Here is an 11193-nt window from a genome sequence, read left to right on the forward strand (position 1 = left end):
GATATTCATAAGGCACGAAAGGCTTGACAAATATTCTCCTTTTTATGACCCAAGCGGCTCATAATGCACCGACGGCTGCTTAATATTCTCTACGTGGGTCCTACTGACCAAATGCGTTAGATCCACGCCGTGTTTTTTCTTTATTAGGTGCATAATAAAGAATAGGCTTTGCTACAATAACCTAAAATATGAATAACAAGGGGCATGTGAGGTGTCCTCTCTCCTATTATATAATGAGCTAATCCTCATTAGTGATGACCAGCTCATTATGTAATAGGAGGAGGACACCTCATCTGTCCTTCGTTGGTCCTATATTTTGGATCATTGCGGAAAATTTCCATAAAGAATAACAAGATGACAACAGACCCAATAAGTTGAATGGTTTTTCTATAGAGTGCCCATGAGCACTCTATAAGATAGGAGAAAGATAGAGAAAAATAAATTATACACAGAAATAGTGGACCCATGTGCACTCTATAGAAAAACCTTAAATTTAATACTCATCTCAACTAAAAATAGTGGACCCCGCTTGACAGCCGGTAAGATACCACGTGTCGTAAATTTAGGTGCATTTAATGTTTAACTTGGATGCGGCGAGTCGCGCTACCGTCAGAGATTCTCGTATTTTTCTCGCAATAATAAATTAATAATCCTCTCTTCTCTTCCATTTTCAAACAAATCTTTTTAAAAATTAAATAGAAATATTTTTTTGTTCTATATAAACCTCAGCCTCCCCATTTTCTCTCTTCACCTCTCTCTCTCTCTCTCTCTCTCTCTCTCTCTGTGAAATCTAGGAAGAGCAGCCAGCCATGTCTTTTAGAATGGTAAGTAAAAGCTTCACATCTTTTATCGATTTCTTGACCATCTCCCTAATTTAGGTTTCATTTTAAGACGTTCTTCTGTTTTTAAATCGGGCAAAAAAAATTCCCAGTCGAATCTTTAGAAATTAGCGGTAAACCGGACAAATTAGGGTTTACAAAGATGAAATTTTGCTGACCTTTGAGAATTTGGGCGGGGCGGGGGGGGTTTCGGTTTCTGGTTGCAGTCGAATGCATCGTCGGGCATGGGAGTAGCTGATCACAGCAAGATGACCTTCCTCGAGCTGAAGAGGAAGAAGTTGCATCGATACGTGGTATTCAAAATCGACGAGAAGAAGAAGGAGGTTGTCGTGGAGAAGACGGGAGGCCAGGGAGAGTGCTACGACGATTTCACCGCCTCTTTGCCGGAGAGCGATTGCCGATATGCCGTCTATGACTTTGATTTCGTCACCGACGAGGGTTGCCAGAAGAGCAAGATCTTTTTTGTTGCATGGTAATATTACTACTCTCTTTTTTTTTTGAGTAAGCGGATCTTTGATAGTGTCGGTAGCCGTGTAGAATTTAGATTCTGATAGCTTGATGCAGCAGTCTTATGGGTTTGATTGTGGTTACTGTGTGTAGGGTAAAGGGGATTTGCCCAAAATTATAACAAACTATATTTATTAGAGAAGAACACTCAGATCAACAGAAAGATATCATATAATGATATTATGTTATTTTTATGAAATTAAGTACCTGGAGTTGTGTGGTAACTATCTATCAATAATGCAAAGCTCATAGTATAGTGATTTTGTGGTATTTAATTTACTGGTTAGAAGACTATCACATTATCAGCATGGATGCTGATATGCAGCTCTAGATGAGGGATTACTTTTCTTTGGATGCTCTTATGGTGCGTTAAATGAAAATGTTAACGATTGAAGCTATGGCTCGGGCCTAGAAATTAAGGTGTAAGTTTGAAATGGCGTTAATACCGTCATACTATGCTCTCTTTTAATACAAAGTTCCCAGGCATATGGAGCGGTTATATTTTAAAAAAAGGAAATGTGAGCCTCAGTCCATTTTATTGAAGAATTATAAAGAGAGAGAAGAGGGAGAGGGCAATGCTGTATGACTGACCAATTATATCATGTACTACTGGAAGTTACACATATCTTGGTCTTAACGTGAGAACACCAGAAGTCTATTAGACATGATGAGCTGTGAGTGATGTTTGACAGTGTAGAACCTTTGGGTTGAAAATTCTTTGATAGCTCTCTTTCCAGATCAACCATAAAGTTGCAATGGGAGTGCAAATGCAATCAGTTTGTAGATGCTGCCGGATGTTAGATAGCATTCAGTCATTCCATAGATCCAGAATACAAATAGGCGGCTGATATATAGACGTAACTAGGTTCCACACTGCTCCAACTATTGGCATTCAAGTTGAAGGCGCTGAGCGGATGCAGCAGAAAACACAAAGCAGAGTGCATACATATCAAACAAAATTTTGAGAGCTTAAATTTTTATAGGAAGATGATGCCAAGCATGGACGCGAGTCACGCGATATTTGAGAGGCATCGGTGATGACCAAATATGTTGCATAAACAAATTAAAAATTTTCCTAAATGACAAGATGCACAAGGTTACACCCATTTAATCTTTTTTGCTCAAAAAGAGTATCAACCTTTCACCCGCTTCCAATGGGGAATAATTTTTGAAATATGACGACGTTGAATTTTTATGGAGTTGAACTTATAGCGAAGGGATGAATTAAAATTCCTTTCTTCTTTGCTATTATCATTGATTGTACTGATTTTATGATTTATTGTAGCAGTTAATATGAATTTTCTTTTGGAAGAAGACATGAATGGTCTAAGTTTTGTTACCATTTAACCTTGTGTGTTTCTTGTGTTAATTTCACATTATTTTAATGAACCAAGTGGTTCCTTTATTTTATTTGTCTTTTCTTTTTGTATATTTACTTTGGTTACTTAAAACTTGACCATGTTTTCCTTCAGCAGAATAGATTGAAGTATCATGATTTTATTTCTGTTAATTCTCAGCACTTCTGTATTACTTCTTATAGGTCTCCTTCAGTCTCTCGTATTCGTTCCAAGATGTTGTATGCTACATCCAAGGATAGGTTCCGCCGTGAGCTTGACGGCATTCACTATGAGATCCAAGCCACTGATCCTACAGAGATGGATCTGGAAGTGCTCAGAGAACGTGCATACTAAAAACTACCGAGCCGCACAAACATTTTTCATCAGAACAGACTACTGGATTTGTGTCTTCTGTCCTCTGCTATTGCTGGCAATCTACAGTCATTCTCTGGGCAATAGCTCGTATTATAAATAAATCTCTACAAGGTAGAAGGCTAAAAGGAGGCAGCCACATTCAGGTGGAAAATCACATCTGTGAAGCTTGGGCCTTCCTTGCTAGACTTTTTCTTTTTCCTTCGTGTGACGTGTTGTATGTTGCTGTTAGCTTGAGTTATCAGTTTATATAGGATTTTGAAATGATGTTATGTATCTTTTTATCATTGGCAAAATTGTCATTGTTGGTGCTCCACTAGTTTGTGCCTCAAGCTTACAATGAAATATATCCTATCCCTTGTGTTCTTGATCTAATTTGCTGGATTCATATTATTTTTAAGGCATCAATGGACCAGTTGGAAAATATTCCAACATTCAATATGGGGCTTCGGTTACAGTCGATTATACATAGTGGGTGACCATATTATGCAGTATCAACATGACCCTTGTGATGACAGCTAAGTTTAACCTTTGTAGTTCTGAGGCTGCATTTGAAGAAAGATATTGTCTTTTTAGTTATTGTTTTATACAAGCAGTTTAGTATAGGCTGATGGTTATCAGTGAATAAAAGCACCTATCAGTGACAGAGCTTCATTTTTCCTTTATTATGCTGCAGGATAAAAGCACAAGATCGTAATGGGCCTGCTTAACTTCAAAGTTATATCCTGCTTTTATAAGGTTAGTGCATTGTTGTTTGCTGCATTATAGCGCATCTCTTTATAATCCTGACCGTGTCAATTAATCTCTAATTTTTCTGCTTATTACGTTACTGAGTTCTTGATTTCATTCAGTTCCCTCTATATGCATCGTATGTATTATTATGATCTTTGCGTTGTATCAAATATTTGTCAAGAAAAATATATTTTGTGATTTGTAGGTAATATTCTTCCATGTTAATTTCTTTTACCATGCTTACATTTCAGACATCATATATATTTTCTGAAAAAATGGGAAATTGACTAGTCCAACTCTGCTTGCTACATGTTCTTAAAAAAAAGAAAAAAGAAAAAAGAAAAGGGTCTTAAGATAGAAAAACCTTTGGGTTGAACTGATAGTGAATTTGAATTTGAGCCACATTGGGGCCTTGTAATCCAGCACTGAATTTCAGGGTTTTTGAGGCTTCAGCCTGCTCCAAACATTCCTCCATAGATGGTTAAAATTACTTGAAAATACATTTGATAGGTTACCGGGCAAAGTCATAGTAAGAAATAGGTGTAAATGCAACCTACTTGGTATATAACGAGGCGTTAACCAACTTCCTAGCTAACTTTGCCCAAGTACCTAAACCTAGCTCCAAATGAAAAGTGAAATACATCATCTGCTCATTCTGCAGGTCTGAATTTTCTCCTTGGAAATACATCAGTAGCTCTAATTTAGTTAATATTCCAAGGGTGGTATCAGATGGATTGGCATGACATTTAAGTGATAGCAACTATCGTGAATTTGGTGGACACGAAGATGGGGCACCAATAATCTGCTTCAGATTTCTCTGAATATAATAAGCTTTGTTATTGCTTGCTTGGCTGGTTTACAAACTAAGGTCTTTTAAATTGAATTAGTGAATCTAAGGATGAAATCACTAGTGTAGGACATTTTTTAAAAACTTAACTTTTAAAAAGTGAGTACATCCCCCCCTGGAAAAGTCAATAGGAAGAGGATAGCTCAAAATCTATGTTAGTGGATTGTAATATTGACCCCTTTTAGAAACAATAAAATGAGGAAATTAGAGCAGTTGAAGGTTGATTTCAGATGATTAAAATTGAATTTCGAGGGAGTAACTTTTTTCTAACTAAAGTTGCATTTCTGCCCCCTTTTTTTAATGTGAATACTTTTTGGTTTCAGACTTGATGATCAATTGAGTGGTTTGGAAATTTCATGATTTGATTTGTTTGAGGAGGGTTTATGTTGATTTTTAAAAGTTAGGTTAGTTTTATTAGAGTGAAGTTCATTTTTAAAAAGAAAAAAAAAACAACAATCTATACCAGCTAGCAATCCTATTGTCAATCAGCAAGATGATTAACTTTCCCTGACCGGAATAACTCTAGTACTCAGTGATTACTCAAGCCTTTTTACTTTCACCTTTCTTCCCTGTTCAAAATCCAGTTGATCTGAGACGTGCATGTATTATTATAAGTACTCGTTGGATAATTATAACTTATAGTCTCTTGTCTACCACAATGCAACTTATTATGAATTTATTTATTTTGAGAACGGATTTGATGGTTGCTTGATGATTAAGCTCTAATTGTTTGTATTATATCATATTATTCAATTATTTTTCTATACCCACAGAAAATACTTATCCATTAATTTGGAAATTTGTGCGCCACCATTAAACACTTATCTATATCACCTCATATCTGACACTTGCAGTAATATAGTTGCAGCAAGAGTTCCTTTTATGCTCTTCATAATTTTCCTACATCAAGATATCAGTAGCTTTAGTTTATTCTTTATTCTCATGAATTATTAAATTAAAATTTCTCATCCATGTGATGTATTAGGGATGAGGCAAAATATTGTGGCAGCTTTACTCCACTTTTGACTGTAATGCGCTAACACCATAAGATTCTCACCGTGGGGTCACAAGACGAATGAACATAAAAAATTGGAAATTATTTGAAAATGAAAGGTACATACTTGTGATATTCTCTTCCTGTTTTGGCCAGTATTGCTTTAGAAAGACATTAGATTCTTATGATATGATTGTTCTTTCTTTTTAAAGGCTATGGTATTTTGTTTTGTGCGCCTTGAACATTAATGCACATGAAATTTGACAGAGGGGGTGTGTGTGTACTTGTTAATTGTTATTTCATGCAGAACGTTCTTTTATTTGGTCTAACGGATCTCTTTTGTTTTACCTATGTCCGACCTAATCTTCAATAAGAACTGGTGCTCATCTATGCATATGCAGTATTTTTTATTTTTTAATAATATTTATAATTTTTTTTCATATTTATGTTACTTGATTTGTATATGACTAGTAGCATGCCATTCTTATATTTAATTGAGTTTATTTTGAAATTATCTTTGATGATTATGTAATATAACTAGTTAAGTGAATCCAAATTTGTAACAAATACGCTCATTCTTTTTCAGCAAATTTCATTCAGACAGGGACGTACTTCTTATAATATGCTAGTTCTTTTTTTTCCTTTCTGTTATTACCTTCTTTGGTACTTCAACTGTTCAACATCACCATATAGGAGAACTTTGTACTATTACATAAGTGATAACATTCTAAGTTAGTTTTTTATCCCTTCCCAATTTAAAGTTAGTTTTTTTTCCCTTCCCAATTTAAACTCAGAAGTATGCACCTGGGTAGTCGTTGGTCACCAGTACTAATCGCTGTGTTGAACCACTACTTGTTCTTATTTCTATCATGTTAAGTATTCTTGTTTTGTTTCAATCGCTATTAAATGCTGAGTTTTAATACAGAAAGATGAAGTATTTTGATCAGTTTTGTCTTCGTGTTGTGAGCAATATCTACTAGGCGTACGGTACTGGTAATTGCATGTTAAATAATATCTGGATCTTTGGAATTCTAGTAATTGCTTTGATTAGTTTATCCTATCTGTGTATGATTAATGAACAAATTATAAGCAAACATCGGGTGTCAATTTCAGGCTATTGTCCACAGGAAACTTTCAAGTCTTTCACGTTTCCTTTATTGGCTATGAATTTTAGGTATGTTCTATTTACGCACACTGGCGTGTTTATATCTTCAATAAGAACTGCTGCTTCTATACATAGATGTTGTACTGTATAGTTTATGTTTTCTATGATAGCTTGACTTTTGATTTGACAGTTGTACTAACTAAAAATGAAGACTAGTTGACCAACATTCTCAAATAATTATATATTTCTGTGCACAAATTTTGATATCCACACTCAATTTCCATTCGATCAAACAAACAAAAAGTTGACAAAAATCTTTGGTTATATCTCATAAAATCGTGAATTTTAAAGTACACAAATTTAATAATCTGTTAGTGGAAATGAATAAAATTGGCAAAAAATCGTGAGTTATAATGCATACTAAATTTCCATTCAGTAGAAATTATTGAAAATTGACAAAATCGAGAGTTATAGCCCAAGAAAATCACCGATTTTGATGTACCCATACTTTATTGCCATTGAGTCGAATTGAACAAAAGTTGACCAAAAATCATAGGTTATAGACTATGAAGCAAATCTTGATGTGCACATACTCAATTTTCAGTTGTTCAAAACAAATAAAAATTAACGAAAATCATGGGGTATGGTTCATGAAATTCATGAATTTTTAAGTATGCACAGTTAATTATCATTTAGTTGAAATAAACAAAAATGGACAAATTTAATAGTTTATAGCCTATGAAAATCATGAATTTTCAAGTAAGCATATTTAATTATCATTTAGTCAAAATGAATATTGACAAAAATGATGGGTTATAGTCCATGAAACTCATAAATTTTGGTGTATACATACTTTTCTGCCATTTGGTTCAACGAACAAAAATTGACAAATATTGTAGGCTATAGCCCATGAAAATTATAAATTTTGAGATACGCATACTTCATTTCCATTTGGTTGAAGCCAACAAAAATTGGCAAAAATTATGCGTTATATAGCTCATTAAATCGCGAATTTTGAATTACGCCTACTTAATTGTTATCTTGTTGGAATGAACGAAAATTGCCAAATGGTCATGGACCATGAAAATCATAAACTTTGACATACACATACTTAATTTCAATGTGGTCAAAAAGAACAAAAATTGTGGATTATCCATGAAAATCATGCATTTTGAAATATGCACACTTAATTGTTATTCAATAGTTATGAACGAAAATTGATGAAAATGGCGATTATAACCGATGAAAGTCACAACATTTAATGTTACATGATTGCTATTTGGTTAAAACAAATAAAAATTGACAAAAAATTTAGGGTATAGCTCATGAAAATCGCAAATTTTATGTACACATCATTTTTAATAGGTCGAAACCAACAAAAATTGATAAAATTTGTGCATTATAACATATTAAACTGTGAATTTTGAACTACGTGTACTTAATTGCCATTTGGTTGAAAAACACATACTTAATGGTCGAAATGAATGAAAGATGACAAAAATTGTTGGTTACGACCTATGAACTTGTTCATTTTTTGTTTGTTTCAACCCAATGACAATTAAGTATGTGTTTTTCAAAATTTCCTATTTTCATTACCTATAACTCACGTTTATTTTATCAATTTTTGTTTGTTTTGATCTAATGACAATTAAGTGTGTATGCTTTAAAATATTTGTAATTTTCATGAGTTAACTCACGATTTTAGTCAATTTTTATCCAATGCCAATTAAGTATGGGTACTTCAATCTTCGTTGTTTTCTCAGGCACCCATAATTGGTGTTCATATTCGTTCATTTCAACCCAATAACAAGTAAGCATGAGTACTTTAAAACTCATGGTTTTCATGAGCACCTATGAATTTTTTTATTTTAATTCGTTTTGACAAATGGAAATTAAGCTTGCATACCTTAAAATTCACGATTTTCATGTGCTATGACCCATAATTTTTGTCCATTTTTGTTGGTACTCAATGGCAATTAGTTATGTTATTTGATTTAGACATGACAGATTGCACAACGTTCTTATATTGCTTCGAGCTTATTTTGAAATTAGATTTAATGATTCTGTCAAATAAGAAGTTAAGCAAATAAAAAATTGTTAAAAATATGATTATGCTCTTTCAGCTAATTACACATTGCTATAGTAGGCTAGTCATCTGTTTTGCTGATTATTACATTATGTGTACTTCAACATCACAGTAAACAAGATTTTAGCTCTTGCAGACAAGTTAATCTCGTATAAATTCTTCTTCTTCTTTGGTATAACTGGGAAAGTGTTGGAATCCTATTCTTCTTCTTCTTCTTCTTCGGTATAACTGGGAAAGTGTTGGAATCCTAACTTTTCTTTTACATCCAAACTCAGAAATTTAATGGCTAATAAATTGAACTATTACTTACCATTGTTTCTTCCATGTTTAAATGCACTTGTCAGTGTTTTCAAAGGCGCGCGCCTCATTGCGCCTCATGCGTCTTACGATGCGGGGCGATGGCGAAGCGCCCCATATCTGATGCACCAGCGCCTTTTGCGCCTCGCGTACATCCGTATTTTGTGTAGGATGCATGTAATACATTTCCTCATATAATTTTGTTTGCTAACATTTCAATCGAGTCTTTATACTTGATATTCCATATCCCAAAAAGCAAAATAAATCCATTGGGCCTTTTTAATAACCTTAAATTGAGGACCATTACTAATCCTTTGTTTGGATATTAGTCTTGATTTAACATTTGATTTGAAAATTTATGAAAATTTGCTACTATGTTGGGTGTTAGCATTAGAAATTAAGGCAATATATTATGATTTTGTAGTAAGATATTATTTATCATAATATTTTTCATGTAAATTCTAAAAACATGTTCTAACGCTTGATTATATATATTGAAATATTATGTGTGCGGTGTGCGTCTAGCATCACTTTGGCGCACGCATCGCGTTGCGCCTTGCGTATGTGCGCGTAAAGATGCTTTGCGCCCCGCATTGCGCCTCGCGCATTGACAAAACTGGCACTTGTTATGTACTTATTCTTGATTCTACCGAGTTTATGTACTGCATTTGATACAATAAGATTAATTGTTTCAATATCTGTCTTCAGGTTGTGAGCATTATCCATTACCCATAGGGTATTCTTCCTGGTAATTGCATATTAATGATATCTGAATTTTTGGAATTCTAGTAATTTTGATTAGTTTATGCTATCCGTGTGCAATTACTGAATTTAATTATAATCATACCTCACCTATGAATTTCAGGCTATTGTCCACAGAAGCTTACCAGTCTCATGTGTTTTTTTTTTGGGCTATGAACTTTCCAGGTATGTGTTATTTATACACCCTGGCAGTTTATACATTCAATAAGAGCTGCTGCTTATATCTATCTACCCTTTAAAAGAGGGAGTTCATGAAAAACTTTCCCTAGCCCAAAATACATTTCAGCTATTATAAATATAATAGTTTTATCCCTTTTTATCATTAAACAGGGTTAAGAAATTGGGAGCCTTAAAGCCTTCGTTTCTTTCATTCTCCGACGGTTACCCTTCACCTCCGGCAACGCCCTCCCACTTTCTTAAACCATTAATTGCCAACGATGAGTACCCGATGCCCTAAGCCCTCATCATCACCGCACCTCCTCTGCCATCATCTCCTCACTTCTCAGATATTGGGCATCTGTTACGATCACTCTCCTCACTTCTCAGATATTGGGCATCTGTTACGATCACGAATGAGGCTCATTGACGAAGGTATGATTAAGGTATGATTTGCTCATTTTCTAAATTTTAGTTTTGATTTTTAAATGTTTTTTCATCAACGCCTGAGGATCAAACTCCGGCGGCAACTCATGCCCTTTCTGGCATAAATTTCTAATTTCTGTCGTTAGATTCGTGTTCTCTTTTGCCTACTTTATGTATTTGCTTTATTTTGAACCCTCAATATATTCTTGAATTTATCTACTTGATCTTGGTTTATTCATTTGCGTTTGTTGTTGTTGACAGACCTGGACTTCTTATTCCACATGTTTTTCCTTGCTCGATACTGCAAGCTTCTTGAGGAGAACTCATTCAGGGGACGGACTGCAGATTTCTTGTACTCTCTGCTGCCTATTTACCATGGGTTAATATTTATTTTTGGTTGTATTTAATTAAACAGATTAATGCCTGCTACAAAAGCCTTCTTTTTCTATATTCCCCCCTGTATTAGTTGCTAGGATTTTCTTTGTAGATTGTCCAATATGCTTTTAATTTAATATGTTTAGCCATGTTTCTGGTGATCCTCATGCGACATGATTTTTTCAATAATATTATATCATTTATCATTTACCCTTTAAAAGAGGGAGTTCATGAAAAACTTTACCCTCCCCAAAATAGCCTTCCACCGAATTTAGTTACCAAACATATCCTTAATTCATAAACCACTTTACCCTATCATCGGTTACGCCTATATTCCTCCTACTTTCAATTCATTAGT

The 11193-nt window shown here is 34.3% G+C and overlaps 1 protein-coding gene and 1 long non-coding RNA gene across 3 annotated transcripts; both read left to right on the top strand.

Annotated features, from left to right (window-relative positions):
- The first annotated feature begins 717 nt into the window (after window positions 1–717).
- LOC109828124 (actin-depolymerizing factor) lies at window positions 718–10376 on the top strand. 2 transcript variants are annotated; one of them, XR_002243609.1, is made up of 9 exons: window positions 718–824; window positions 1046–1311; window positions 2887–3201; window positions 3732–3793; window positions 5620–5747; window positions 6742–6802; window positions 9825–9864; window positions 9982–10043; window positions 10209–10376. XR_002243609.1 is itself a non-coding variant. In XM_020395159.1 (3 exons), the coding sequence occupies exons 1-3, from the start codon at window positions 810–812 to the stop codon at window positions 3035–3037; spliced, it is 432 nt and encodes a 143-aa protein (XP_020250748.1). In that variant the 5' UTR covers window positions 718–809; the 3' UTR covers window positions 3038–3430. The 2 variants fall into 2 exon arrangements, 1 of the variants encoding a protein (XP_020250748.1); XM_020395159.1 differs by lacking the exons at window positions 3732–3793; window positions 5620–5747; window positions 6742–6802; ... (1 more) ...; window positions 9982–10043; window positions 10209–10376 and having other exon boundaries at window positions 2887–3430.
- A 42-nt stretch (window positions 10377–10418) lies between these two features.
- Window positions 10419–10984, top strand: LOC109828125. The gene is made up of 2 exons (XR_002243611.1): window positions 10419–10480; window positions 10722–10984. It is a non-coding gene; the product is annotated as an uncharacterized LOC109828125 (long non-coding RNA).
- Window positions 10985–11193: the final 209 nt, after the last annotated feature.

The sequence above is a fragment of the Asparagus officinalis genome, unplaced genomic scaffold (genome assembly GCF_001876935.1).
Source record: "Asparagus officinalis unplaced genomic scaffold, Aspof.V1 AsparagusV1_Un738, whole genome shotgun sequence".
In the NCBI taxonomy this organism is placed as follows: Eukaryota; Viridiplantae; Streptophyta; class Magnoliopsida; order Asparagales; family Asparagaceae; genus Asparagus; species Asparagus officinalis.